This window comes from Cupressus sempervirens, chromosome 7 (genome assembly GCF_028749045.1).
Source record: "Cupressus sempervirens isolate cs-2001-9-10 chromosome 7, ASM2874904v1, whole genome shotgun sequence".
NCBI classification, from domain to species: domain Eukaryota; kingdom Viridiplantae; phylum Streptophyta; class Pinopsida; order Cupressales; family Cupressaceae; genus Cupressus; species Cupressus sempervirens.
Window position 1 is genome coordinate 929,475,057 of NC_143124.1, and position 26,033 is coordinate 929,501,089.

The 26,033-nt window shown below is 38.8% G+C and overlaps 1 protein-coding gene across 1 annotated transcript in view; it reads right to left on the minus strand.

The window, feature by feature from the left end:
• Positions 1-26,033, minus strand: part of LOC149550611 (SNARE-interacting protein KEULE-like) — a 242,278-nt gene that overhangs the window by 163,589 nt on the left and 52,656 nt on the right. Inside the window, exons 6-9 of the mRNA XM_089793601.1 lie at positions 3,186-3,236; positions 2,877-2,973; positions 2,666-2,698; positions 2,272-2,400 (exon numbers count right to left, since the gene is read on the minus strand). Of these exons, the coding sequence (XP_089649727.1) occupies positions 2,272-2,400; positions 2,666-2,698; positions 2,877-2,973; positions 3,186-3,236 (310 nt within the window). The remainder of the gene's footprint in view (positions 1-2,271; positions 2,401-2,665; positions 2,699-2,876; positions 2,974-3,185; positions 3,237-26,033) is intronic.

The window sequence follows — 26,033 nt, forward strand, 5'->3', positions numbered from 1 at the left end:
GCGAAAGCCCGAGAGGAGCCAAAGACTCTTAGTTTGCGTATTAAAAGGGGAAAGAGGCTCATTCCTAGGCATGCTTGGATTTATAATTTCAAATATCAATTCCCTCTTGTGAGAGTATTTGGAAAGCTTCAGCTTTCAGCTAGTATGAGGACGTAGCCCCTCGTGCTGACAGACAATGGACGCAAACCCATTGTCTGGGGAGACGTCAATTCAGGTGTTTCATATGCGCATACAAGTTCTTATTCTAGTATTCCAATCTGTATTTAAGATTGGATTTGTTAGTGTTGGTTATTGTATTGCTGTTGTATAATGCAATAACATATTTTTAAGGAGTAATAAGAGTTTTCTGGTTTTATCTTACTGGTTTGTAACACATGGTTATATGCTCGAATCTTGAATGTTATTTTAGAAATAACAAGTTATTATCTTGTGGAGAATCTTCTGGTTTTATTATTGTATTGTATTCCATTTGCCTACATCCAAGTTTGAATGTTGTATTCAAGCAGAAGCTAGTCAAATATCTGTGGGGATTTCTACTAGTTTCAATTGTGTTCATAATACACCTGCATGTATTTAGCTCTGAATATATTCAAAAAGGGAAAAACAAGTAAATATCCAATTAGAGGTATTTCACCATAATTGCATTCTCATTACAGTAATCTGCAAGCCAAAGCCACTGTATGAATGATCAAAACTGCCCCAAGTAACCCCTCTTTGCCCTTTTTATCCTATGAAGAATAACTACCTTAGAATCTTCTAGAAGGTGTCACTCTACTTTGTGGTCGACCTCTTTTCACTCCTTTATCTTGCCTCCAAATATGCCAAAGACTATGCCCAAAATGGTTTTGACATTCACCAGAATATTTTTTAAAAACAATATTTTCCTCCCTAATTAGTGCAACTTCCACAGGCCATTTTTCATTTGAGAACCTGATGGAGCTCCATTTCTTTTTAGATTGAGATTCAAAGAGATCTAGAACATGCTTTTCTTAGATCATGAAATAATCAAACCTTTTTAACGTCCCATTCGCTCGTTTAAAGGTCCAAAATTGTAGTTGAACATTTTATAGCATTTTCAAACCCTAAAACATTAGTATCTCCCAAACCATACAAGATATTGACATAATCCTTTTTCCTGTCATTATATTTTCTCACTAGTCCTCGGAGTCAGTTTTTAGGTTCCAGTATGCACATATGAAACCTTAATAAAAATAGCAAACATGCTAAAAAAGGTAACCCTTTCAAAAACAGCCCTCATTGAAAAACTAAACAATATTTTTGAGTGATGCAAGATTGCTCTTACAACCTCAATGCTCCTATATCAGTAAATGGAACCTTAATGCTATCAAGGGTCACTGGATGACGATGAACCCCATATTAATAGTGATCCAAAGTTTGCCTTTGATATTAATGTAGTGAAACAAATGAATATTAGAAGAAGCACTATGTTTTCTATATATTAGTCATTTTGTAGTTGAAACTAATAGCATTTGGGCTTCTTTTGTAAAACAAATTATAATATGCATGCACATTGATGCATATTATAAAACATTTGACTGCAGGTATTTTTTAGAAGTTGTCAAGCACAAGAAAGAGTCAATTGTTAACAGAATTTTCTTTACCAGCTTCTTTATGGTGTCTCCTTTCTGAGAAGAGCAAAGGAAGAAGTATGTGGCTAAAGCTGCACAGATCCATAACACAGGTATGCATAATGACATATATATGACATGTGGGCACACACTCCCCCCAACCTATATGGAAGCATGTGTCCACACACCCCTACCTACAGGGCAACTAGAATTCACCCACATACGGTGTTAATTTTTGTTTCATCTACTTTATTTACACTATACCATGGTGAAAGCAATGAAATTTTGTTAATTTTGTCTGTCTTGACTCTCACATGATATCTCAATTCAGCTTTAATTTTATGCACTGCGGTTCTATAATGTATATGACAAATGCCACATATATATGACATAAATTCACATATGAAATATACAAAATTCCTATCTATTCCAAATTTTCCCAATTTTTTTATTTTCATTTCTGCCATCTGGAAAATGCATAAACCTGTCCTGCCGTCCCTCTTCATAGAACTCTGTGGAAAATTGATTGTGTATGCACTTATACATGTTTAAGGTTTGGATCTCTTGAAAACAAACAAAATTGTTGAGCTACCATACATAAACATAAAACTGCACATTCACAATGCTTTGAGAACAAAGCATTTGAAGGCTTCAAAACAATAATGGTGATGATGAGGTAAACCTTTAGAGATGCAAAAACTGTTGCCAAACGAGAAGCCATGGTATTAAGACAGTCTTCATAATCTCGAGTATTTTCAGTGTGCTCCCCAAAGAGTTGTTCCAAAGCCCTCTCTTGATCTGTAGAAAAGCCCTGCAATGTATATTATTGTAGTCAGTCTTGATGCTAATCAGTAGCACATTAAAACAATCTGAAGGCTTAAAGAGCTGAACAAATGTTCTATTAGTTTTAAACTCGTCCAAAAGAACAAAAGGTCACTTTCAATACTGATCAAAAAATTGAAGATAAGAACCCAACTTTATCTTACCATACTTAGCATGGTTATAATAGTACAAACAAAATAAATAATATGAATATATCATATACAACATAAAGCTTGCCAAGGATAACCTGATACCTGTGAATCAATAGCAAAGTACTCCAAGTTCATCTGGCAATAGTTGTAAGATGAGTTCAGAGTCAAATAACTATAAAGTTGCACACACTCTAGACTATTTTCTACAAATGAACACAAGTGTGATTCCCCCAGGAAATTGAAAACCTCATTAAGCAGAATTTGTCAAGCAAAAGACAGGCTCGTAGATAACGATAGAAGTTTAACCATTTACCTCCCTTAAAGCACCTATGCGAGATAAAATACTTGTATCTCTTTTGATAAGACTGACCAATTCCTTCGGGATAGGTGAACTGAAGAAAACAAAGGCCCTGCAAAAGCATTCACCACAAAATACATTAATATTAGACCAAACAAAAGAATCAATCACATCATGCCAGAATGTTGAGAAATTAGTCAAGAAATGTGGGATGATGATATCAAAGTTCCAGACAAGCTAAGGTTTTTCCCTAGATTTGCAATTACAAAAACAATAGTTAATCTTCTTTGATAGAAGAAAGATAGCTTAACCCTGTACACTTACTTCTTGTATAATGGAGACTTCCCTGCCATATCAGATATAAACATCTTGACACTGCAGAGGACATGAAAAAAGTTATAATGAATCTCAATCTTGCTTCAGACAGTATCATAAGGAAAGTCATCTTGTCAAAACATTTTATATTGAGTTGTGATAATCATCCTTGATGCTAAAAAAATATTCTACATGGAAAAAACTAACTCCGACCACTTTGATGAAATGGAATTTTTTAATCAGAAACTGAAAGAAATGCGGATGTTGAACATGCAATATCACTATTTGTGCATGGAAATCAAAAAAAGAGAACCTATTCATAGTATATTATAGTTTGGTCCAAAGTAACGAGACTCACTGCAAATCAGGCGAGTCAGCGAGTCGAGTTACCTTGGCCGGGTCAAAATGACCCGTGACCTTGACTTGGCGGGTCAATTAGGCTGACTCGCTCAACTCTACTGACTTGCGGGTCAGGTCATGACTCGTAGATCACAACGCCCATGACCCGGCCACGGCTGGGAAAATCTAGACATGAAAAAAACAATTGCTTGTTTTTTTTTAAAAAAAATTTATGTTTCTTTTGCTTATAACCCCAAAAGGGCTTTCATAACACTCTAATGTGAGAAAAGGAAAGAAAGAGGAAGAAAGAAATATAGAGTGCCTTTGTTTTGCAAGCAACTAAAGGAAGAGGAGAAAAGCGTGCATTTGTGACATTGGAGCAGCTATATACTTGCATTTAAATCATCAAGGAGTTTATAGGAGCTCTTCTCAACACTTATCAACTCATTTCAAAGAGGTAAGAGTTGATTTTTTGGATTTAGATGATTTTTTTCTCTATGCTTATGGGTTTTTTGGATGAATGTTTTCTCTATGTTTATGGGTTTTCTTTTACATTAAATCTTCATAAAATACAATGCTTAAATAGTAATTTTTGGTTTAAAATGTCTTATTACAACAACCTTGATATTTTGAAAACATTTTTTCCCTTACTCATAATGGCTCCTCCAGCTAAAAAATCCAAGCTCTCTAAAGGCAATAGAAGAGATGAGTGTTGGAAGTACACCATAGACTTTCCAACTAGAGGTAGAAATCAAACAAAATGCTTATTTTATAAGACCGTTAATAGTGGGGGGATTAATAGATTGAAATACCATATTCTTGGCATACGTGGACATGATGCTAAGTCTTGTAAAGTTGCAACTGTTGAGGCTAAACATTTTTGTTATGTTGCCTTAGAAAAATATGAACAAGAAAAGGAATTAAGACAAGAACAATTAACGGAGTTAGCTCAGATTGATTCCAACATCCACCCTCATCTAGAACTGCTTCTATATCTAGTTTTACGCCCCTAGGTTCAGTAGGTTGTGTTGGAGAAGGTTCTTCCCTTCCTCCCTATTGTCCTAGTGCTTCCACTAATGCTACTACTTCTACATCTATTCCTAAAAGTGGCGTTGTCGCTGCCCCTAATAGAAGTACTAGCATTACCTTTCCTCCTAGAGTCAGAAAATCTAGAGTAGACAATTTTTTTATACCACGTTCCACTCTTGGTGCACAGGCCTCACTTGAGAGCACACCATAGACTTTCCGGGTAGAGGTAGAAAATCAAACAAAATGCTTATTTTGTAAGACACTTAAAAGTGGGGGATTAATAGATTGAAATACCGTATTGTTGGTATAGGTGGACATGATGCTGAGCCTTGTAAAGTTGCAACTAATGAGGCTAAACGTTTTTGTTATGTTGCCTTACAAAAATATGAACAAGAAAAGGAATTAAGACAAAAACAATTAGCAGAGTTAGCTCAGATTGGTTCCACTGTCCACCCTCACTTAGAACTACTTCTATATCTAGTTTTACACCCCTATGTTCAGTAGGTTGTGTTGAAAAAGGCTCTTCCCTTCCTCCCTATCGTCCTAGTGCTACTGCTTCTACATCTATTCCTCCTAGTGGCATTGTCGCTGCCCCTAATAGAAGTACTAGCATTACCTTTCATCCTAGAGTTAGGAAATCTAGGTTCGACAATATTTTTGCACCACATTCCACTCCTGGTGCACAGCCCCCACTTGAGAGCATAGCATAAACTTTCCGGTTAGAAATAGAAATCAAACAAAATGCTTATTTTGTAAGACCATTAGTAGTGGGGGATTAATAGATTGAAATACCATATTGTTGGCATACGTGGACATGATGTTGAGCCTTGTAAAGTTGCAATTGCTAAGGCTAAACATTTTTGTTATGTTGCCTTAGAAAAATGTGAAGAAGAAAAGGAATTAAGACAAAAACAATAAGCAGAGTTAGCTCAGATTGTTTTCACCGTCCACCCTCATCTAGAATTGCTTTTGTATCTAGTTTACACCCCTAGCTTCAGTAGGTTGTGTTGGAGAAGGTTCTTCCCTTCCTCCCTATCGCCCTAGTGCTTTTGCTAGTGGCATTGTCGCTGCCCCTAATAGAAGTACTAGCATTACCTTTTGTCCTAGAGTCAGAAATCTAGGTTGGACAATTTTTTTGTACCACATTCCACTCCTGGTGCACAACCCTCACTTGAAAGCTTGGGTTGGAATAGGGAGATCCATGAAGCTGGAAGAAGAGCAATTTGCAAGTTTTGGTTTTTCTGCAACATTCCATTTATTACAGCCAAGTAGTTCATTTATATTTGATTGTTTCAACTTTTATTTTAATTTTTTAAATTAAACTTTCAAAATAAAATTTTATAATTTTAACTAGATGTTGAAATATACTAATTTAAATGTTTTTTATAAATGTGACAGAACTCTTCATTGGTGTAGTTTTCATCTATGGTGCGGGGTTTAAAGCCCCCCTGAAGATGAGTTGAGTGGCCCCCTCTTACTAGAAATGGTTGAGGAAATGAAACTTGAGTTGGAGGACAATAGAAAGATTTGAAGCCAAAGAGGTTGCCATTATAATAGATAAGAGGAATAGGACTCTCCTAAATTTTCTTGTTTCTAGCGGAAGTAATTCATCATCTTCTACTTCTCAAAGTCTAAAATTTAATGTATTAAATTATTAATTGATTATTGAATAACTAAAATTTTGATTTATTGATTGGTCAATAATAATTATTTTGTTTTATTTTCACTTTCAGGATCCACCGTGTTTTTGAAATCTATAGATGCTTCCTTACATGTCAAAAAAGCAACATACTTATGTGAGGCTATTGAAGAGGTCATAAGGGAGGTGGAGGAAGAGAATGGTGTCCAACTGGTGACTGATAATGTAGCTAATTTGTTGTTGCGGGTAGAATTTTATCTTTTAAGTTTCTAAATTTTTAATTTTAGTGTTTAGAAATTTAAAGTTTCTTAACACATAAATTTTTACTAATTAATTTAAAATTGTTGCCAGAAAAATTTTGATGGAGAGACACCCAAAAATCTTTTGGACTCTACGTGTGACTCATTGTCTCGACCTCATATTAGAGGATATTGGCAAAGATTGAATGGGTGAAATCATGTGTTGATAAGGCCAGAAATCTTTGCAAGTTCATCTATAATCATGCCTCGATCCTCAACATTATGAGGGAATACATGGAGGGAAAAGAGTTGGATCGTCCCGAAATCACAAGATTTGCCTCTAATTTTATCACACTAAAATCCTTGTTGAATTCAAGGTTACCTTTGAGGTGCATGTTTGTTGGTTCACAATGGACTTCCCCTTCCTTTGCTACCACCTCTACAATGATAGATGCAACAAAATACATTTATGATGAAGAAGGTTTTTGAGACCCTTGTAAGGAGATTGAGGTAATTTAAATTTTAAAAACTTAAACTTATAAATTAACCTATGTTGTGCATTTTTTTGTTTTATTTTCATTGTGCACCATTGCAAAGTTTCATATTTTAATGATCATATCATCAATAACGCAAAAAAAAATTGTTTAATTGTTTTGCAGGTCATTGAGCCCCATGTAGCCCTCCTATGAGTTGATGATGGGAGAAGCCCACTATGGTCTACATATACCAGGGCATGGATAGGGCCAAGGAGGCCATCAAAGCAAAATATGTAGGAGTTGAGGACAAGTATGGCCCCATTTGGGACATCAAAGATAGGAGATGGCAAAATCAGCTTCATAGACCCATCCATGCAGCAGCCTATTACATCAATCTTGCATTCCGTTTCCATGATGATTTCAAGGTTGATGAGGAGGTTCTTAGTGACCTATATACTACGATATCGAAGATGTGCCACTAATCCCATGGGTATATTGTGTTGTCAGTAAAACTATACTATAGCCGACAGCATTAGTTAGTGTCTGAAAGGTTGCGTAACAGTTGAGTCACCCCTTCGGGAGATAATATGTACATCGTCTCAATGGAATTGTGAAGCATCACTATATTCGTGATTGTATATTTGCTTATATGAATAAAGTACTATCTTGTTCTGTGTTACATTCTAGTCTGTTAATGCAATAACTACCCATTTACCCTGTACGGTAAACATTTTAAAGTACTATCATGTTTTGTGTTACATTCTAGTCTCTTAAATACAATAATTATCCGTTTACCCTATACAGTAAACATTTGGCGCCATTGCCTATCAAACCTGATACACAACATGTGTTCTGAAGATTAATGCCAAATTTACTTGATAAAGATCGAAATAAAAGAAAGAAAAGGATGACGTATGCACAACACAAGAAGCATTAATTCCACAATAGACAAAACAAAGGCAAAAGTTTCAACAACTTGCCAACGAGCACTGAAGTGGTAAAGGAACACGGACCGACGGAGTGCATTCAGCTAGCAAACCAAGGAGTGCCAAAGACTTGCTTGAGGAGACGCAGCAAAGATTGAATTTAGTGGAAGAAACAAGGGAGGAGTTCCTAAACTTGTATACACCAAGAGTAGAGAATCCGGACTGAAGAGAAAGAATCTACACAGCTTGAGGTGCCGAAAGAGCACAAGCGTGGGGTGAACTCTTTGTCCCCAATACACCAAACAAACGGATACAAGTTGACAATCAAACAACTTCACTTCTAGAAGACCTCTTCACACCACGGAGTAACAAGGTTGTCCGAAGTAGCGCAATTTTGCAAAACAACACGAGTACGCAAAACAACGTGAGTACTCAAAATAACGCGAGTGCACAGAACGGCATGGGTACACAACACAACTAAGGAAGAAGATAACAATGGCAGGGCCAAAGGAAAAACTACCAAAATTTAATGGCGATGGGACGGTCGATCCGATTTGACATTGTAAAATGTGTGAAACAATATGGACTGCGAATGGCGTAATAAACCAAGAGGACTAGATCCGGCAATTTCAAGCTGCCCAACAAGATGTAGCAATCGATTAGTTTTCAGACATCGACCAAACGAAGCTAACTACATGGGTGGACGTCAAGAAAGAATTTACAGTAGAGTTCCGACTATTCAAAGATGACAATGAGATCGTAGCAAAAATTTATAGTACAAAACGGGGGAAGAATGAAACAGTCCGCTCATACGCAAGGACACTGAAGGAGCTAGTAGGGAAGATGGAAAGCCCACCAAAGGACAGGTTAAAGAAAAGATGGTTTTTACCAACACTGCGGAAGAAGATGAAAATAGTACCTCCAGTATCATACATTGATGCATATAACAGCGTGATGGACTTTAAGAGCGAACACAAAATTGGCAAAAAGAAGAAAGACCGACCTTTGGATTTTGAAGACTTGTCCTCCAAAAGCAACGATGAGGAATTGAGTAAAAAGGTTCGGGCATTACAAAAAGATATGCTATGTATGATGAAAGAATTTAAAAACCTAAAAAGGAATCCTGGCCAAAACAGGGAAGGGGAACAATGGTGTACGGATTGCAAAGAAGAGGGCCACACAAAGGGATATTGCCCTAAGAACCAATTTTGTGATATCTGCCAGATTGCAGGACATTCCACCAAGGAATGCCCATTCAATATGAAAACAAAAGGACACCAGCAAGTGCTACTAACATAAGAAGTGTTCACCTCGGGAGTAAGAACAAATACAAACAATGACATGGCAACCTTAGGAGGGTATCAAAACAACAACCGACAAGGAAGAGGCAGCAACAACAATAACAGGGGTCATAACCGAATACAATACGATCCAACCGGATGGCCAATAATACAATGTCGTGAGTGCAACCTTTGGGGCCACTTCGCCAAAGTCTGTACTACGAAGGGAAAACCACAACTGTTGTACAAATGGTGTGGTCCTGGAGACCACGATGATTCAAGAGTCAAAATGCCCTAAACCCGGGGTGAACCCGTTCACCATAGAAAGATGTGAGAAGGAAACATTAGCAATTACTCACGCACAAGCAAAGAAGGCAACAGCCACAGGACCAAGGTTTGTCAGCTCATTATCACAACCCTCGTGAGCTAATCTCTGGTTTTGGGGGTCTTTGTCGGGAGATTGCTATTTTTGGACTTACTATTTTTAGTAAGTCATTCTCGGTCAGTTGCTATTTTTGGGTTGAGCAATGCAGGCAGGATGGTCCTCTGATTCTAGATATTTGACCTCTTTGGGAATTCTTTATTGAAGTCTTTATAGGGGAGCTTGTTGGCTAATGATAAAATAAACATAATTACGTTATATTATAAAGTGTCATAACTTTATATTATAAAGTTGCTTTTTAAGCGGGAGGTGTGAGAGTGACGCTGGATGGCTCAATTTGTGTTATAAATATAGCTTTTTGTTGTGAAGAGATCATCTTGAATATATATTTTTAATTTGCTCATATTGTTTGGCTAAGGGTTTGAAGTATTTCTGAGATCTTATCGGATAATTGTGCTGAGGTAAACAATTATCGAATTTCTCCTACTATGGTTGCTATGGCTTGGAGATTCTGAATAGTGGAAGTGACAATTCTTACTAGGAAGTTAAATTATCTTGTTGTCTTAAATGAATATAAGGGAGGTCTGCGTTTTTCTCCAAAAAATACTGGTAGCCATGCTTGGAAATAAGAGAAGATTGCCTAGAGTGTTTGGACAGCAGCATATAGGAGACGAGTTAATCACTTCCAGGCTTGCATTAGAGATTGGACGGCAGCATTTTCCATCAAATGGTGACTGTATTGCCTTGTTGGGTTTGCGTTCCACTCTGCCAACCTGTATCAAGGAAGTTTGGAATAACATCTCTACATCAGCACCATTCTGTGTGATTTCCGCACTGCATTTGGCAAACCCGTGGACATGTAAGGGATAATCAACTTGTTGCGCACTACATATAGACTCTAAGGAGATGTCATGAGCAACAGGAAGCTGAATTTGGGGGTACGGCTTGGTGAATAATAGTGTTGCAGGTGCCAAATTAATTTTGTGTATTTCTGATTTCCAAATAATGCAAATAATGTCTATTCATGCTCAATCAGATTTTATTGTTTGAATTTGTTGCCTTTTTTAACATTCCGAAAAATACAAAAAAAAATTAGAAAACTTTAAAAATTGCAAAAACAATCAATTGTGTTCCAATATTCAAAGTGGAAGCCAGTCGAGTTCTTTACAGTGGTATCAGAGCGGGTTTCCTGCCAACGTGTAGGAATTGGGCTCAAAAATTAGCAAAGGCATATTTCTATTATTCTACTTCCTAAGGTATGGATGGTGACCGAAGGTTTGTGCCTGGAATGCACTACACCCGACGGGATCAGAATGTACCTCCTAGAGAGGGAGAGCCGAAGATTTAGTTTAGCGCGGTGGGTAGTTAAGGTGGTTCTAAAGGCCTAGGGCTGATGACAAGCACAGGACCGAGGATCATGTCAAGATAGATGACAGGGTGGATAGGACAAGTTATATTGGTGCTCAAGATAGGCCACAAAGACCTACTTTCCTAAGACCTGAGTTAGATATAGTAAGCACTACTTCTAACGTTGCTCCATTTGCTGATGATGTACTCACTCATTTTCATGAGTGGGACGCTCTTCCTTAGGCATTAAAGGATAACTTAAGTTTTGATAGATATCTGACACAGAAGCATGAACATTCTACGAGTAGGCCTGCTACTGACAGACAGCGGCCCAGGCATACTGAGCTCCAGCAGGCAGCCAATACGATGAAATTAGCTCATTTTGATGGGAGCGGTAGAGTAACTGCTAGAGCTTGGGTCCACAAGCTCGACACCTACCTTGCTTTGCGTCCTATGACTGAGGAGGACACCATCAGATTTGTTGTGCTACACCTTGATGGAGTTGCGCACGATTGGTGGTATCATGGTTTAGTATCTCTCCATCATGATCAGATCATATCATACTAGGAGTTTGTTAACAAATTGATGGAACATTTTGACAAGAAGGATCCTGAGGTTTATTTTAGGGAGTTGGCTCAGCTACAACAGACAGCTAGCTTGGAGGCATTCATCAGTGAGTTCCAGAGGTTGTCAGTTATGGTGTATGACATATCTAAGCGGAGAAGTTATGCTTTTCATTGAGGGCCTTGCTGAGCCACTCAAAGGGTGGGTTAAATCATTAGATCCCCCGTCATTATAGGAGTCAATGTAAAAGGCTCGTAATTTAGAAGCCTCTACACCTAGAGGCAAGTTTGCCTCAAAGCCTACTATGTCCTCCTATAATAGGACACCTCCCAAGAGAGAGGAGAAGACTGAAGGTAAGCGTCCTTCTGTAGCACCTTCGGACCAGGAAACAATTAATAATTTGAGGAGGAAGTTGTGTTACTAATGCAGGGGTCCTTATGATGTCGACCATGACTGCCCCATGAAACCTAAGGGTAAAAATAGGATGATGGAGTGGTTCTACGATGATGATGGCAGTGCTGATTTTCAGGAGCAATTTGGGGATTGTGTTCAAGATCAGCATAGGAGTGATGATGTTGATAATGAGGTGGATGATTCCAACCTCAAAGTAGCTTACTTATCCAGTATACAGAAGGAGGGAGCTTTCAAAATGCGTGGGCTCATAGCTAGACAGGGTATTGTTGCTTTATTTGATACGGGGGCTACTCATAATTTTATTGATGCTCATTTGGTTTCCATGAGAGGTATGCAGACTGAGGATTTTGAGGGCCTACGGGTATAGGTAACTAATGGTTACACTTTGAAGTGTAACAAAATGATTTCAGATCTTCCTGTGAAACTTAATACATATGCTTTCACTATAGATTTTTATGTGGTAGACATGGGCGGGACAGATATAGTTCTTGGTATGGCATGGTTACACACACTTAAGGATATCTACTTGAGCACAGAGAAAATGGAGATGAGATTCATTAAGGACGGGCAGCTCCAAGTTCTTAAAGCAATCCATAGTGAGCAGCTGAAGCAGATTTCACTTAGGCGTATGCAGCACTTGGTTTGTCATGAGGATATTGCTGATTGGGCAACGGAGTGCAGGATTATGCCAACTCAAAAGAATATTGAGGAGGCAGAATATCATCCAAATATCCAACAGTTAAGGATTAAACACTCTAAAGTGTTTAATGATTCACCCCCTGGTAGGCCACCAGATCGTTGGATTGAGCATATTATTGAGTTAGAGGAGGGCACTAAGCCTATTATGATTACTCTTTATCGCTATCCGAAGAGGCTCAAAGATGGGATTGAAAAGACCATACAGGAGCTACTTGACCAGGGGCATATTAGGCCAAGTAAGTCCCCATTCGCTTCTTCAATTGTTCTGGTGAAGAAGGATGGCACTCTCCCGATGTGCATTGATTACCAGATGTTGAATAAGAGGACTATTAAAAACCGGTATCCCATTCCACAAATTGATGAGCTCATTGATGAATTGCATGGGGCAAAGTATTTTTCGAAAATTGATTTAAGGTCCGGCTATCATCAGATCCAGGTTAGAGAACACAATATAGAGAAGACAGCATTTAGATGTCACTATGGGCATTTTGAGTTCTTAGTCATGCCTTTCGGCCTTACTAATGCTCTTGCCACCTTTCAATCTACCATGAACAAGGTGTTTCATAGTCAGCTTCGCAGGTTTGTGCTAGTTTTCTTTGACGATATCTTGATTTATAGCAAGACTTGGGATGATCATGTTGTTCATTTGGATACAGTTTTGGGCATTCTGGATAGGGCTTCCTTGTATGCCAAGGAGTCCAAATGTGCTCTTGGTATGACAGAGTTGCTTTACTTGGGGCATATCATTAGTACTGATGGAGTTCACATGGACCCAAATAAGATCCGTGCTATTGTAGAATGGCCCACAACTTAGACTTTATCACAGTTGAGAGGATTTATTGGACTTTGTGCTTTTTACCGGAGGTTTGTGGCCGGCTTCTCATGACACGCTGCTCCCCTTACAGATTTGACCCATAAGGGTGCTTTCCAGTGGTTAGCCCAGGCACAGGAATGTTTTGAGAAGTTTAAGATTATTATGACTTCATGTCCAATATTTGGCTTTGCCTAATTTTCTAGGCCTTTTGATTTGCATTGTGACACTTTCGGAGAGGGTATTGGTGTCATTTTATCCCAGAATCGACATCCCATAATTTTTGAGAGCAGGAAATTGCAAGGTCCTGAGAGAACTTTCAGTGTTTATGATAAGGAAATGTTAGCCATCATGCATGCTTCGGCTAAATTCAGGCAGTATTTGGTGGGCAGCAAGTTTTGCATTAAGACTGATCATAATAGCTTAAGACATTTCTTGGGACAAAGGGATTTGAATGAAAGGCAACAAAAATGGGTCAACAAGCTACAGTCTTATGATTTTGATATCTCCTATATTGTAGTGTTCCCTTTTGGGACATTAGAAAATTGAAGTCTTATTCTATATATAATATTAAAATTGAATATGAGACATAGACTCAAAATATTAAAAGGTCAATTTAATGCTATACAAAGGACAAAGGGTCGAGGAACAAGACGAAATGCCTTAAGGAAGTTGAAGAGCCACCAGGGAATAAGACAAAAGGCAGAGAGGAGCCAAAGAGTCTTGGTTTGTGTATTAAAAGGGGAAAGAGGCTCATTGTTGGACATGTTTGATTTTATTATTCAGTTCAGTTTTCTCTCTTGTGAGAGTCTCAGAAAGCTTCAGCTTTTAGCTAGTTGGAGAATGTAGCCCCTCGTGCTAGCAGACAGTGGATGCAAACCCATTGTCCCGGGAAACATCAATTCAGGTGTTTAATTCATGCTTATAGGTTCTTATTCTAATATTCCAATCTGCCTATTAACTCTATATTTAGGATTGGGTTTTCGTACTGGTTATTGTATGGTTGTTGTATAATGCAATAACGTATTTGCAGAGTATGGAAGTTTCTAGTTTTAACATTACAAGTTTGTAATGCATTTCTGTATGCCTAAAATCCTTAATATTATTTTGGAAGGAACTGGTTATTTATTTTTGTGAAGAATATTCTGGTTTAAACATCATATTGTATTCCATTTGCCTATATCTGAGTTTTGAATATTATAATTAAGAAGTTGGTTAAACATCTGTAAACTATTGTACTGGATTCATTTTTGCTGGAATACATCTGCAAGGTTTTAGTTGTAATTATTTTGTTTATAAGAGAAATCAGCAAATATTTGGTTAGGGATATTACAGTGGTATCAGAGCCAAATGTCTTGCCAGCCTCTAAGGTTCAATAACAGTGGTATTTATAACAGCCTAGTTAGATTTCTGGAAAAGGGTCGCATTAAATTTCTTTTCGGAAGAGATAAAGCTTTATCTTCTAAATATATTTTTACGAAAACTAAATATTGTGAAGTTTGTACGCCTCTACATATACACTCAGCTATTATATGATCTTTAGATGACGTAAAGGTATAGGGTGATTGAGCGCCCAAAATACCAGTTGAGATATCAAGTCTGGCATCAGATCTCTGAGTTTAACATATAGCGGTTAAGGGAACTGGGCAAGGAGTATAGGTAGTTGAATCTAGAATAGCATCCAACCACAGAGTATCATCCACCAGAAGGGCATCCGGCCTTCAGACAATAACAGTTCAGGTGAAGTTACTTACAACAACGTTCACATATTATACCTGCAGAGTGCGGGTGCAAGGATGCAACTCAAGGAGATAAGTTGACATTCCTCACTGCACATACAATGGGCACTTAAGATACTGTGGAGGTGATAGGAAAAATGGCACATTACTATCATCCAGGTGGGTGAATCACAATTGGCAATGTAGTGACCATTTCAAACATTCAAACGTGAGCACAAGAAGGGCATACCTCCATTTCCAGCTACCCCAACGGCCCCACAATGTTAACAGGAATAGTATCACGACAAGAGAACACATGGTATATGCGAAGGTGGAGTTAATACTAATGCCAATATTCTCCATACTGCGTTGGCAATAACAGCAATATAAACGTTTTTTTAATTTACACCTACGGACACAGACAAGCGACAACCAAGACTTCACCAGTCGAATCTTTGCAAGTTAAACCACGTTGCATAGCAGGGAAATACGTGTGGATTTTGGTCCAGTTGGGTGATAGTAGACGAAGCTCAGGCATGAGTTTGTAATGTAACCAAGACTAACAGTTCCCAATAATGCAAAGGATTTACTCATCGTAGAGGAACTGCACTCCAAGAAATTGGACTACACACGCACCCAAGAAGGAGACTTATAACTTGTATGACAGGTGTCAAGGGGTGTTACCTACCGAGCAACAACCAATACAGATAACTGATAATGGACGTATTTTCAAGCCCACAAACATTGTCCAATTAGTTGAGAGTGGTTATAAGGAATATCAGGAGCATTACATGCCAGAATACGCCCATTCAAATATATAAAGCTGTCAATACTTGCAGTAACGGAAGGAGCCATTGGATGAACACATGTCCGTTTTGAACCGCATCTCTACAGTCATTGGTGAGTAACGTGGCTGGTAATCTTAATGGTTGAACAGGCCACTACAATGCTTTCTCCAAAATACCTTCTGGCGTGAGGATTCAACACATCACACTAGCTTGGCGGGTAATATTAATGTCCTTTGTTGTTATTATGCTCATAGTGAAGATAATGAGAACTTGTTGAGACAATGCTTGATGAGCATACCGTTCTTATTCATTATCAAGAAATCAAAAAGGAAAACAGAGGTGGAGCTCCAAGTTCTGGACATACAGAAATTCAAAGTCGTGTCAGGGAAGCCATTTTGGATCTCAAGTGAAACAAAAAATTAAGATATCTGCAATCACCATGACTATGAAGAATGTTGATCCCACATTTCAAGGAGCTGGTCAAAAAGTTGGCACAAATACATGGAAAATTGAAGATTTACATCCAGTTGCAATACCAAACTCAGAGTTTGGTAAATTTTACTCCAAAGACTCTTACATAGTTTTGTGGTCAGGGACATCAACAAGTGGAAATCGTTATTATGACATATTCTTTTGGATTGGGAAAGACAGTAGCCCGAATGAAGCCAACACAGCTAGCAAAAAAGCAATTGAACATGATGCATCTCTAGGTGGACGAATAGTGCAATATAGGGAACTAGATGGCTATGAGAGTAATACATTTTTGTTATTGTTCAAGCCAAGCTTTATACCCTTAGAAGGATCTATGCTTTCTGGAGATAATGGGATAAACACAAGAAAATATGAACCAAGTCTATATGTATGTGTGAAGCAGGTCCCATTTGCTCATTCTTCACTGAACCATGATGACGTTTTTGTTCTTCACATGAAATCAAAGATCTATCAATTCAATGGAGCAACATCAAACATTCAAGAACGTGCTAAGGCCTTGGATGTCGTACAATAGATTAAACATAAAAATCATGAAGGACAATTTTCTAAGCACATTGAAGATAGTCCATCGGGTATTCCTTTTCAAAAGGTCTCTGTGGGGCCTTATAGAAATAGAGAAAACGCTAGCCTAACACTAGGCCAAGGTGAATATTCTAGAAGGCAAATAGTCTCTTCATTTGTTACCGCAGAAATCAATGGTTTAAGTATGCAAACCAAGAATGTGGTTGTAGGTAGTACCAGGATTAATAATGAGCATGAGAACAAACCACCTACATGGACAAATGTGTTAGAGCCATCCAAAACAGGTTTTCCAAATAATGCTAAGGAAGGCCTCTTGCTTGCAATATATGACTCGCGAGAATATCTAAAGAACACAAAGAAGTGTTACAAAGGAAGCATATGTAAGCAATGACGTTGGTGGTGGACAGCAAACATACATGGACACCCATCTTCAAGTCCTTACAAGAGGAAATATGCAAGGCAATGCTGAGCAGACGAGATTCCACATTTTTTTGCCAAATGTAATGTTGAGCAATGTGGATAATGAGCACATGGTAGGATTAGGATACGGGTCCCTAAATGTTAGGCAACAAAAGGACAGCGTTTTCAAAGACTCAGGTTTGTTTCAAGAACCTTCACATCTGCAAATTAACCAGCAGCCTGCAGTGATGGGTTCTCTAGAAAATCATAAGTATGAAGAAGTAAATCCAGAGCAAGAATTTCACAATTATTCCAAGAGACATGTAAATACAAGAAGATTGTCGCCAAGAAGTAACTCTAATGTAAAGAAGGTTGGGGGTGGTAACATAGACTATGATAAACATGGACACCCACAACATGCTAATGACAAGTTGGCCTATAGAAGTGGAAATTCTGATATAAAAGTAGAAAGCCTCAACATTTATAGAGCCTATAAAAAACTTCCTAACCGAGTTCAAAATAACTTACCATTCAGCGATTACTTGGAGCTTCATCTAGAGCAGCAAAATAAGACAGATATGGCAAAAAGAAAGTATTTGGAAGTGGTACAGTATCTCCTTGCAAAAGATCGGTGCAAGAATGTGTATGAAGAATGTCCAGCAGACCAGAACCATCTAATAGAGGTTCTTGAAAAAAAAGTGCAGTCAACTATCATTGATTTACAGCCTCCCATCGATCATGTCGAAAATATTACCAGGGTACAAGTTTTTATGTTGGTGATTTGGAGGTGAGTATTGACAAACAGGCGGATGAGGACGGTTGCACACAAGGTAATAGTAGATTGAAAATTTTGTGTGATGAACCATATATCTTCTACACCAATGACAGGACGTCAGAGGAACAATCCAAGATGACACTACCAGACGATGAACTTGAGAGCATTCAGCAGATGTATGACTTGGATAGCTGCCCCAAACAATTAAGTAGCAAAACTTTAAAACGCTTTCCACTTGTTGACAACCCTTTGTTTGAAGTTGTTGCTGATTTGACGTCCGACAATCCTCTTTATGTGTTAAATGAGGGATCATCTCTTGTTTGCCATGAAGAAGAAGAGTTTGATTTTAGACTATGGGATCCTACCTGAAATCCTAGCAGTGAATCCGAATCTCAACATGGGAATGATGAATCAACTTCTGTTGCTTATCATGTGATCATCCCCAACATATTTTTTGATTTCACCCCATTCAGAAGTTGGGTGAATTTTCTTCATCAGCCTCTGAACAGTTCTCGATGGAGTATTTATGCGAGGCTTTGGGTTAGATTCTCAGCATCTTTCATATTCATAACACCTATGCGCTTGAGAATTCTCCAAGTTTATGCCGACGCTATGAATTTTGATGTCCATGGGAAGGTGGTTTCAGTTTTTGAACAGCTCATTTCTTGCATCATCCATTTAGGTCAGGTCTTCACATTCTACTAGATTATACATGGACCCTGGACATATTTCTATCTCATCATAGCAGCGTAACAGAGTTTGGGATCCAGGTGTTAGCAGATGGTATGTATGGTTGGACGAGAATTTTATTGTGGTCCTATTCAATTTGAGATTGAATATGGTGATGATTAGTGTTGATCAGTTTACAAGTGCTGAGTTTTTGCAGAGAGTTATATGGGATCTAGGAATTCGGTTGAGAGTTAGATTGCAAAGAGTCATCTGACTTGCAGTGTGGCCGGAATCGTTCTCAGCTTGGACTGCAAGGCTGCCTACAAACTCGTATAGGATCCTGGTAATGATTGCTTGGGGACAAGCAATCTTAAGGAGGGGAGATTTGTAATGTTCCCTTTTGGGACATTAGAAAATTGAAATCTTATTCTATATATAATATTAAAATTGACTCTGAGACATAGACTCAAAATATTAAAACATCAATTTAATGTTATACAAAGGACAATGGGTCAAGGAGGAACAAGACAAAATGCCTTAAGATGAAGAGCCACTAGGGAATAAGACGAAAGCCAAAGAGGAGCCGAAGAGTCTTGGTTTGTGTATTAAAAGGGGAAAGAGGCTCATTGTTGAGCATGCTTGATTTTATTATTCAGTTCAGTTTTCTCTCTTGTCAGAGTCTCAGACAGCTTCAGCTTTCAACTAGTTGGAGGACGTAACCCCTCATGCTAGTAGACAGTGGACGCAAACCCATTGTCCTGAGAAACATCAGTTCGGGTGTTTCATTCGCGCTTATAGGTTCTTATTCTAGTATTCCAATCTAACTGTTAAATTTGAATTCAAGATTGGGTTTTTGTACTAGTTATTGTATGGCTGTTGTATAATACAATAACATATTTGCGGAGTTGTATGGAAGTTTCTGGTTTTAACATTATAAGTCTGTAATGCATTTCTGTATGCCTGAAATCCAGAATATTATTCTGAAAGGAATTGGTTATTACTTTGTGAAGAATCTTCTAGTTTAAACATCGTATTGTATTCCATTTGCCTATATTTGAGTTTTGAATATTATAATTAAGAAGAAGCTGGTTAAACATATGCCGGCTATTGTTCTGGATTTTTTTGTGCTGGAATACATCTACAAGGTTTTAATTCTGATTATTTTGTTTATAAGAGAAATCAGCAAATATCCAATCAAGGATATTACATATATCAAGGGGACTCAAAATGCAGTTGCAGATGCTCTTTCGCGGAGACATCACCTTTTTGTAGTTTCTAATATTTCAAAGGATTGGAGGCATTTAATTATAGCTGAATACGCCAAGGAGCAGTGGGCGACAGGTATTGTGTATTCCGAATGACAAGTATTCGCTTTTAGAGGAGTTGATTATCTACAAGGGGAGGATTTATTTGATTCCAGAGTCAATTCTGCGTTAGATTATTTTACAAGCATTCCATGATTCTCCTATGGCTGGTCATCTGAGGTTTTTCAAGACTCATAGACAAGTGCGGGAGAGATTTACATGGAAGGGATTGAAGGATGATGTTCATCACTATGTCCGACAGTGTTTGGTTTGTCAGCAAAACAAACACGAACACACATATCCTGCTGCTTTATTACAACCACTCCTTATCCCTGAGAGGAAGTCAGAGGGAATTTCTATGGACTTTATAGTGGGTTTACCCAAAACCCAAGGACGGGATTGTATATAAGTGGTGGTTGATAGGCTCACGAAGTATGCTCATTTCTTCCCTATTACCACTACTTGTTCAGCTACGCAGTTGGCTAAATTGTTCTTTAGAGAGATCTTCAGGTTACACGGTTTACCTAAAACCATCATGAGTGACCGTTATAGTAGGATTTATGAATCATTTTCAGCAGGAGGTTTTTAGATTGTGTGGGACTGAGTTGATTCCTCGCACCAACTACCATCCGCAGAATAATGGCCAGACGGAAATAGTAAATAAGTGGATAGAGGGATATCTACGGAATTATGTCTCTTCTCAACAGAAGGCGTGGGTTAAGTGGATTCATTTATGTGAATATTGTTACAATTCCACTCATCATATGACTATACAAATGTCGCCTTTTAGAGCTTTGTATGGTTATGATCCACCCAGCTTTGTAGACTTGTTATGTAATGATAGCAGAGTACCAAGCGCTGGGGAGTTGCTACAGGACAGCCAGGATGTAGTGAGAACCTTGAATGATAATATGCAGAGAGCACAAAATCAGCAAAAGCAGTATGTTGATCTGAAGAGAACAGCTCGGACTTTTCAAGTAGGGGATATGGTCTACTTGATGTTGCAGCCATATCGACAGTCTTCGATCAAGAAGAGCGGAGCTAAGAAACTTAAGCCGCGCTATTATGGACCCTTTCAGATTGTGCGGTGGGTTGGTGAGGTGGCATATGAGTTGTAGTTGCTTGATGATAGCAAAGTTCATAATATGTTCCATGTTTCACACCTCAAAGGGGCTTTGGGTCATCATGTGTGACCTTCTCTTGTTTTGCCTCCATTAGATGACAAAGGGAGATTGGAGTTGATTCCGAAAGCAATACTTGATATTAGGGAAAGGCAACTGCGACGGAGAACTATTCGTGAGTTTTTTATTAAATGGCGGAATCTTCCAGATGAGGATGCTACTTGGGAGCCTGAAGATATTCTATAGCATTCCAGCTTTCAATTGCTTAAGCACAAGCAATCTTGGGGAGGGCGGATTGTAATGCCCTTGATTTAGCAGGTCTCCGGAGTGTGGGTTTGTCAACTCATTATCACAACCCTAGTGAGTTGATGTCTGGTTTTGGGGGTCTTTGTCGAGAGATGGCTATTTTTAGACTTACTATTTTTAGTAAGTCATTCTCGGTCAGTTGTTATTTTTGGGTTGAGCAATGCAGGCAGGATGGTCCTCTGATTCTAGATATTTGACCTCTTTGGAAATTCTTTATTCAAGTCTTTATCGGGGAGCTTGTTGGCTAATGATTTAGTTCACATTTAATAAACATAAGTACATTATATTATAAAGTGTCATAACTTTATGTTATAAAGTTGCTTTTTAAGAGGGAGGTGCGAGAGTGAAGTTAGATGGCTCAATTTGTGTTATAAATGCAGCTTTTTGTTGTGAAGAGATCATCTTGAATATATATTTTTTATTTTCTCATATTGCCTGGCTGAGGGTTTGAAGTATTTTTGAGATCTTACTGGATAATTGTGCTGAGGCAAACAATTATCGAATTTCTCCTACTGTGGTTGCTGTGGCTTAGAGATTTTTAACATTGGAAGTGACAATTCTTATTGGGAAGTTACATTATCTTGTTGTCTGAAATTAATATAAGGGACGTTTGTGCTTTTCTCCGAACAATACTGGTAGCCGTGCTTGGAAATAAGAGAAGATTGACTAGAGTGTTTGGACGGCAGCATATAGGAGACGAGTTAATCACTTCCAGGCTTGTGTTAGAGATTGGACGGCAGCATTTTCCATCAAGTGGCGACTATATTGCCTTACTGGGTTTGCACTCCACTCTGCCAACCTGTGTCAAGGAAGTTTGGAGTAACGTCTCTGCATCAGCGCCATTCTGTGTGATTTCCGCACTACATTTGGCAATCCCGTGGACGTGTAAGGGATAATCAACTTGCTACGAACTAGGTATAGGCTCTAAGGAGATGCCATGAGCAATAGGAAGCTGAATTTGGGGGCACAGCTTGGTGAATAGTAGTGTTCCAAGTGCCAAACTAATTTTGTGTATTTCTGATTTCCAAACAATGCAAATAATGTCTACTCAATTTCAATCAAATATTATTGTTTGAATTTGTTGACTTTTTTAACATTCTGAAAAATACAAAAAAAATTAGAAAACTTTAAAAATTGCAAAAACAATCAATTGTGTTCCGATATTCAAAGTGGAAGCTAGTTGGGTTCTTTACATACGACAAGTAATGCAAGCTGAGGTTCTTATGAAACTGAACGACCTTCTTCTTGCAATGCCTCAGTTACAAACCACAATCTTAAACATGACACCATCCTCGAAGGCGGTGGAAAAACTAGTGAAGAACACACACAATGGAAGCGGAACTACTACAGTAGACCCAATACTACTTGCGCTGAACACAAGAAGACACCCTGCAATAGTTGAGATAGGTATTCTCAGAACTATCCTCACGGATGCCATCGTAGATGGAGGGTCGGACATAAATGTATTGCCTAAGGAATACATTCAACTGCTTACTGCTGATCAACGTGGAATCAAACCCCTTGGAACTCTAATGGTGCAAACCATAATGATCGGGACACAACCTTTCTCACTCGACTTCGTGGTCATCTCGTTGAAAAGAAAAGGGTACGCTGTCATCCTCAAAAGGGGTTGGCTGGTACATGCAAAGGTGAAACATGATTGAAAAAGGAACACTGTCCATGGAAAGAGGAGGTTGGAGGTTCGTTATTGACCTACACATCCAGATGGTGGGAGAAAAGGCGGCATCATTAGACTCCAAAGGCGAAGGAGACAACAAAGGAAAGAAAAGAGTGGAACCCAACGAAGAAGGAATCCTGAAACTAGGAGGGTCCGACGATGACGACTTGGACTCGGTGATGGCCTACTCCATTGGCAAACGGAGGACTATGAACTGTTTCCGAGTTGTCACATGTTAGGGGTTGAAGAAGGAAGTAAGGGAGAGAAAAAGAACAATTTTCCAACAAAATATAGAGAAGTCAAAGAAGGAGGGGTGCCAAAAGATAAAACATATGCACATACATTCAGCAACGAGAAACCTATTAAATATGATGAAGATGGTGAACTTAGGAGTCGAGCCCAATCCAGAAAACATATTTGTGGGAGACGACTAGAATCCATTTTTGAAAGCAGTAGCATTTAAGATATTCATGGAGTATAAGGATGTTTTCGCGTTGACATACAAAGACTTGAAGGGGGTGCCGCCAAAATTGTGTCCACCGCATCCCACTAATACAAGAAGTTCCCGTACGGAAGTGACCATACCGCATGAACAAAAACTATGTTGCATGGGTCACTGACGAGATTAACAGGATGCTTGATGCAGGTATTATTTTTCGTGTACAGACAAGTGAGTGGGTATCCCCAATTGTGATATCACAAAAAAAGGATACCGCTCAAATAAGGATATGCATAGACTTTAGCTATCTGGATGCAATAACAATTAAGGATCCATTCCCAATACCGCAATAACAATTAAGGATCCATTCCCAATACTGTTTACTAGCAATATTTTGGAGGAAGTTGTCGAGCATGAAATCTACTCATTCATGGATGGATTTTTCGGTTACAACCAGATATCCATCACAAAGGAAGATAAGCTCAACATAATTTTTTTGTGAAAAATGGAGTGTATGCCTACAACAGGATGTCGTTTGGTCTGTGCAAAGCCCTGGCAACGTTTCAAAGAATCATCCTACACATCTTCGACAAGATGTTAGTAGGAAACTTTAAAGTGCTCTTGGACGATTGGTCAATTTTCAATTTGGAGGACAAGCATCTGACCACACTCAAGGAATGTATGGAAAGATGCAGACAGGCATGACTAGCACTAAACCCTAAAAAGTGCAAATTTATGGTACCTCTACAACAACTGGTGGGACACATCGTGTGCAAGGCAGGATTGGAGACAAATCTAGATAAGGTTTGAGTGATTCTGGAAATGCCACCTTCGACAGATGTGACCGAAGTAAAATCATTCCTAGGACACGAAATATTATCGGAGGTTTATTAGAAATTTCGCCATAATATCTTACCCTCTCGAGAAGCTAACTCACAAAGGAGAACCCTACAAATGGGAAACAGGACAGGATGAAGCCTTTCAGGGATTGAAAACACGACTAGCCACAGCACCTATTCTGGCTTATCCAAACTAGGACAAAGAGTTCCATGTACATGTCGATGCATCAAATTACGCAATCAAAGCAACGCTGGCATAGACAGGTGATCATGGATTGGACCACCCGGTATACTTCACAAGTAGAGTATAGTAAAAAGCAGAAAAGAATTATAGCATAACAGAGCAGGAGGCTCTTGAAATGGTGTACGTCGTACAGAAGTTCAGACACTACTTACTGGCGACCCCATTTGTATTCTATGTAGACCATCAGGCCTTTCTATATCTCGTAAATAAACCAATCATCCAAGGATGGATAAGCAGATGGTTACTTCTCGTACAAGAATTCACATTTAAAATTGTGGTACGAACCTGAGAAAAGATGCTAAAGGCAGACGAACCTGGCGAAAGGTCCTAAAGACACTGTACGGACTGTTAAATGCACACCCTACGAACTTGAGAGGTGTACACCGTGTGGCCACAAAGGAGAATATGCAGAAAGCTAAGTTTTAAAATATTGTACGACTACCAAGTGCATCGTACGAAGGGAAGGAAAAAACATCGTACGACTTGGAGATTGGATTGTTACAAGTTAAGACCGTACGGTAGGTGAAAACATTGTGTCTAAAGTGTGATTGCGAGCACCGTACGGCATGAGAGAGCATTGATTGCAAGCAATGGGGAATAGATTGTGGTGACCGTACGATTGCATGACCATGATCAAAACGCATTAACAAACAAGCATTCTAGCCATTGTACGATATTCTAGCATTATAAGGAAAAACAAGCACTGCATGGAAAGAAGGTAACAGAAAGGGCAGAAGAATTAAAGCACTGTATGGACAGAGGTACTAAGAGGTGGGAAAACAATGCAAGTTATAGCCATTTGTAACTGTGTGCACCGTACGGCCACGCAAGCACTACACACATTAGCCACAGATCATCACCACGGGCACCTACACGACTTTGTCTTGGTCAAAAGTGCTGAGCACTGGAGAAGCAAGCAATACGGCCTTCATATTGGAGAAGCACGCAGTACAGCCTTCATACAGCAACATAAAGAGTCTCATGCAAGGTAGAACCATACGGATTATTAGGTCAATGTATATTCGTCCAAAGAGTTGTATGGAGCTGGTGAGGTACGAAAACCCTTACCATTTTTTGGCACACAAAAGGACAAAAGAAAAGACTATTATAGAGCCAACTGGGAAGAGAGCCTGGAAGAAGAGATTGGAGGATTCTGCTACCAGCACGAAGATGAATCGAAATGTGAAGACATTGCCTTCATGTGTTTGTGTTGTAGGAGGCACAAGCACAAATAAAAAGAAAGGCAAACAAGCAACACAGCCGGTGGCTACACCAACACACCTCACACCACAAAACATTTCTTTCGAAGGCTTGAATGGATTCGAATGCAGGAGAGCACCCCACATCATCAAGGCCCTCAACGGCTATAGAAGAGGATGTCGAGACGTACTTAGTGGACATAGTGAATTGAGGTCATC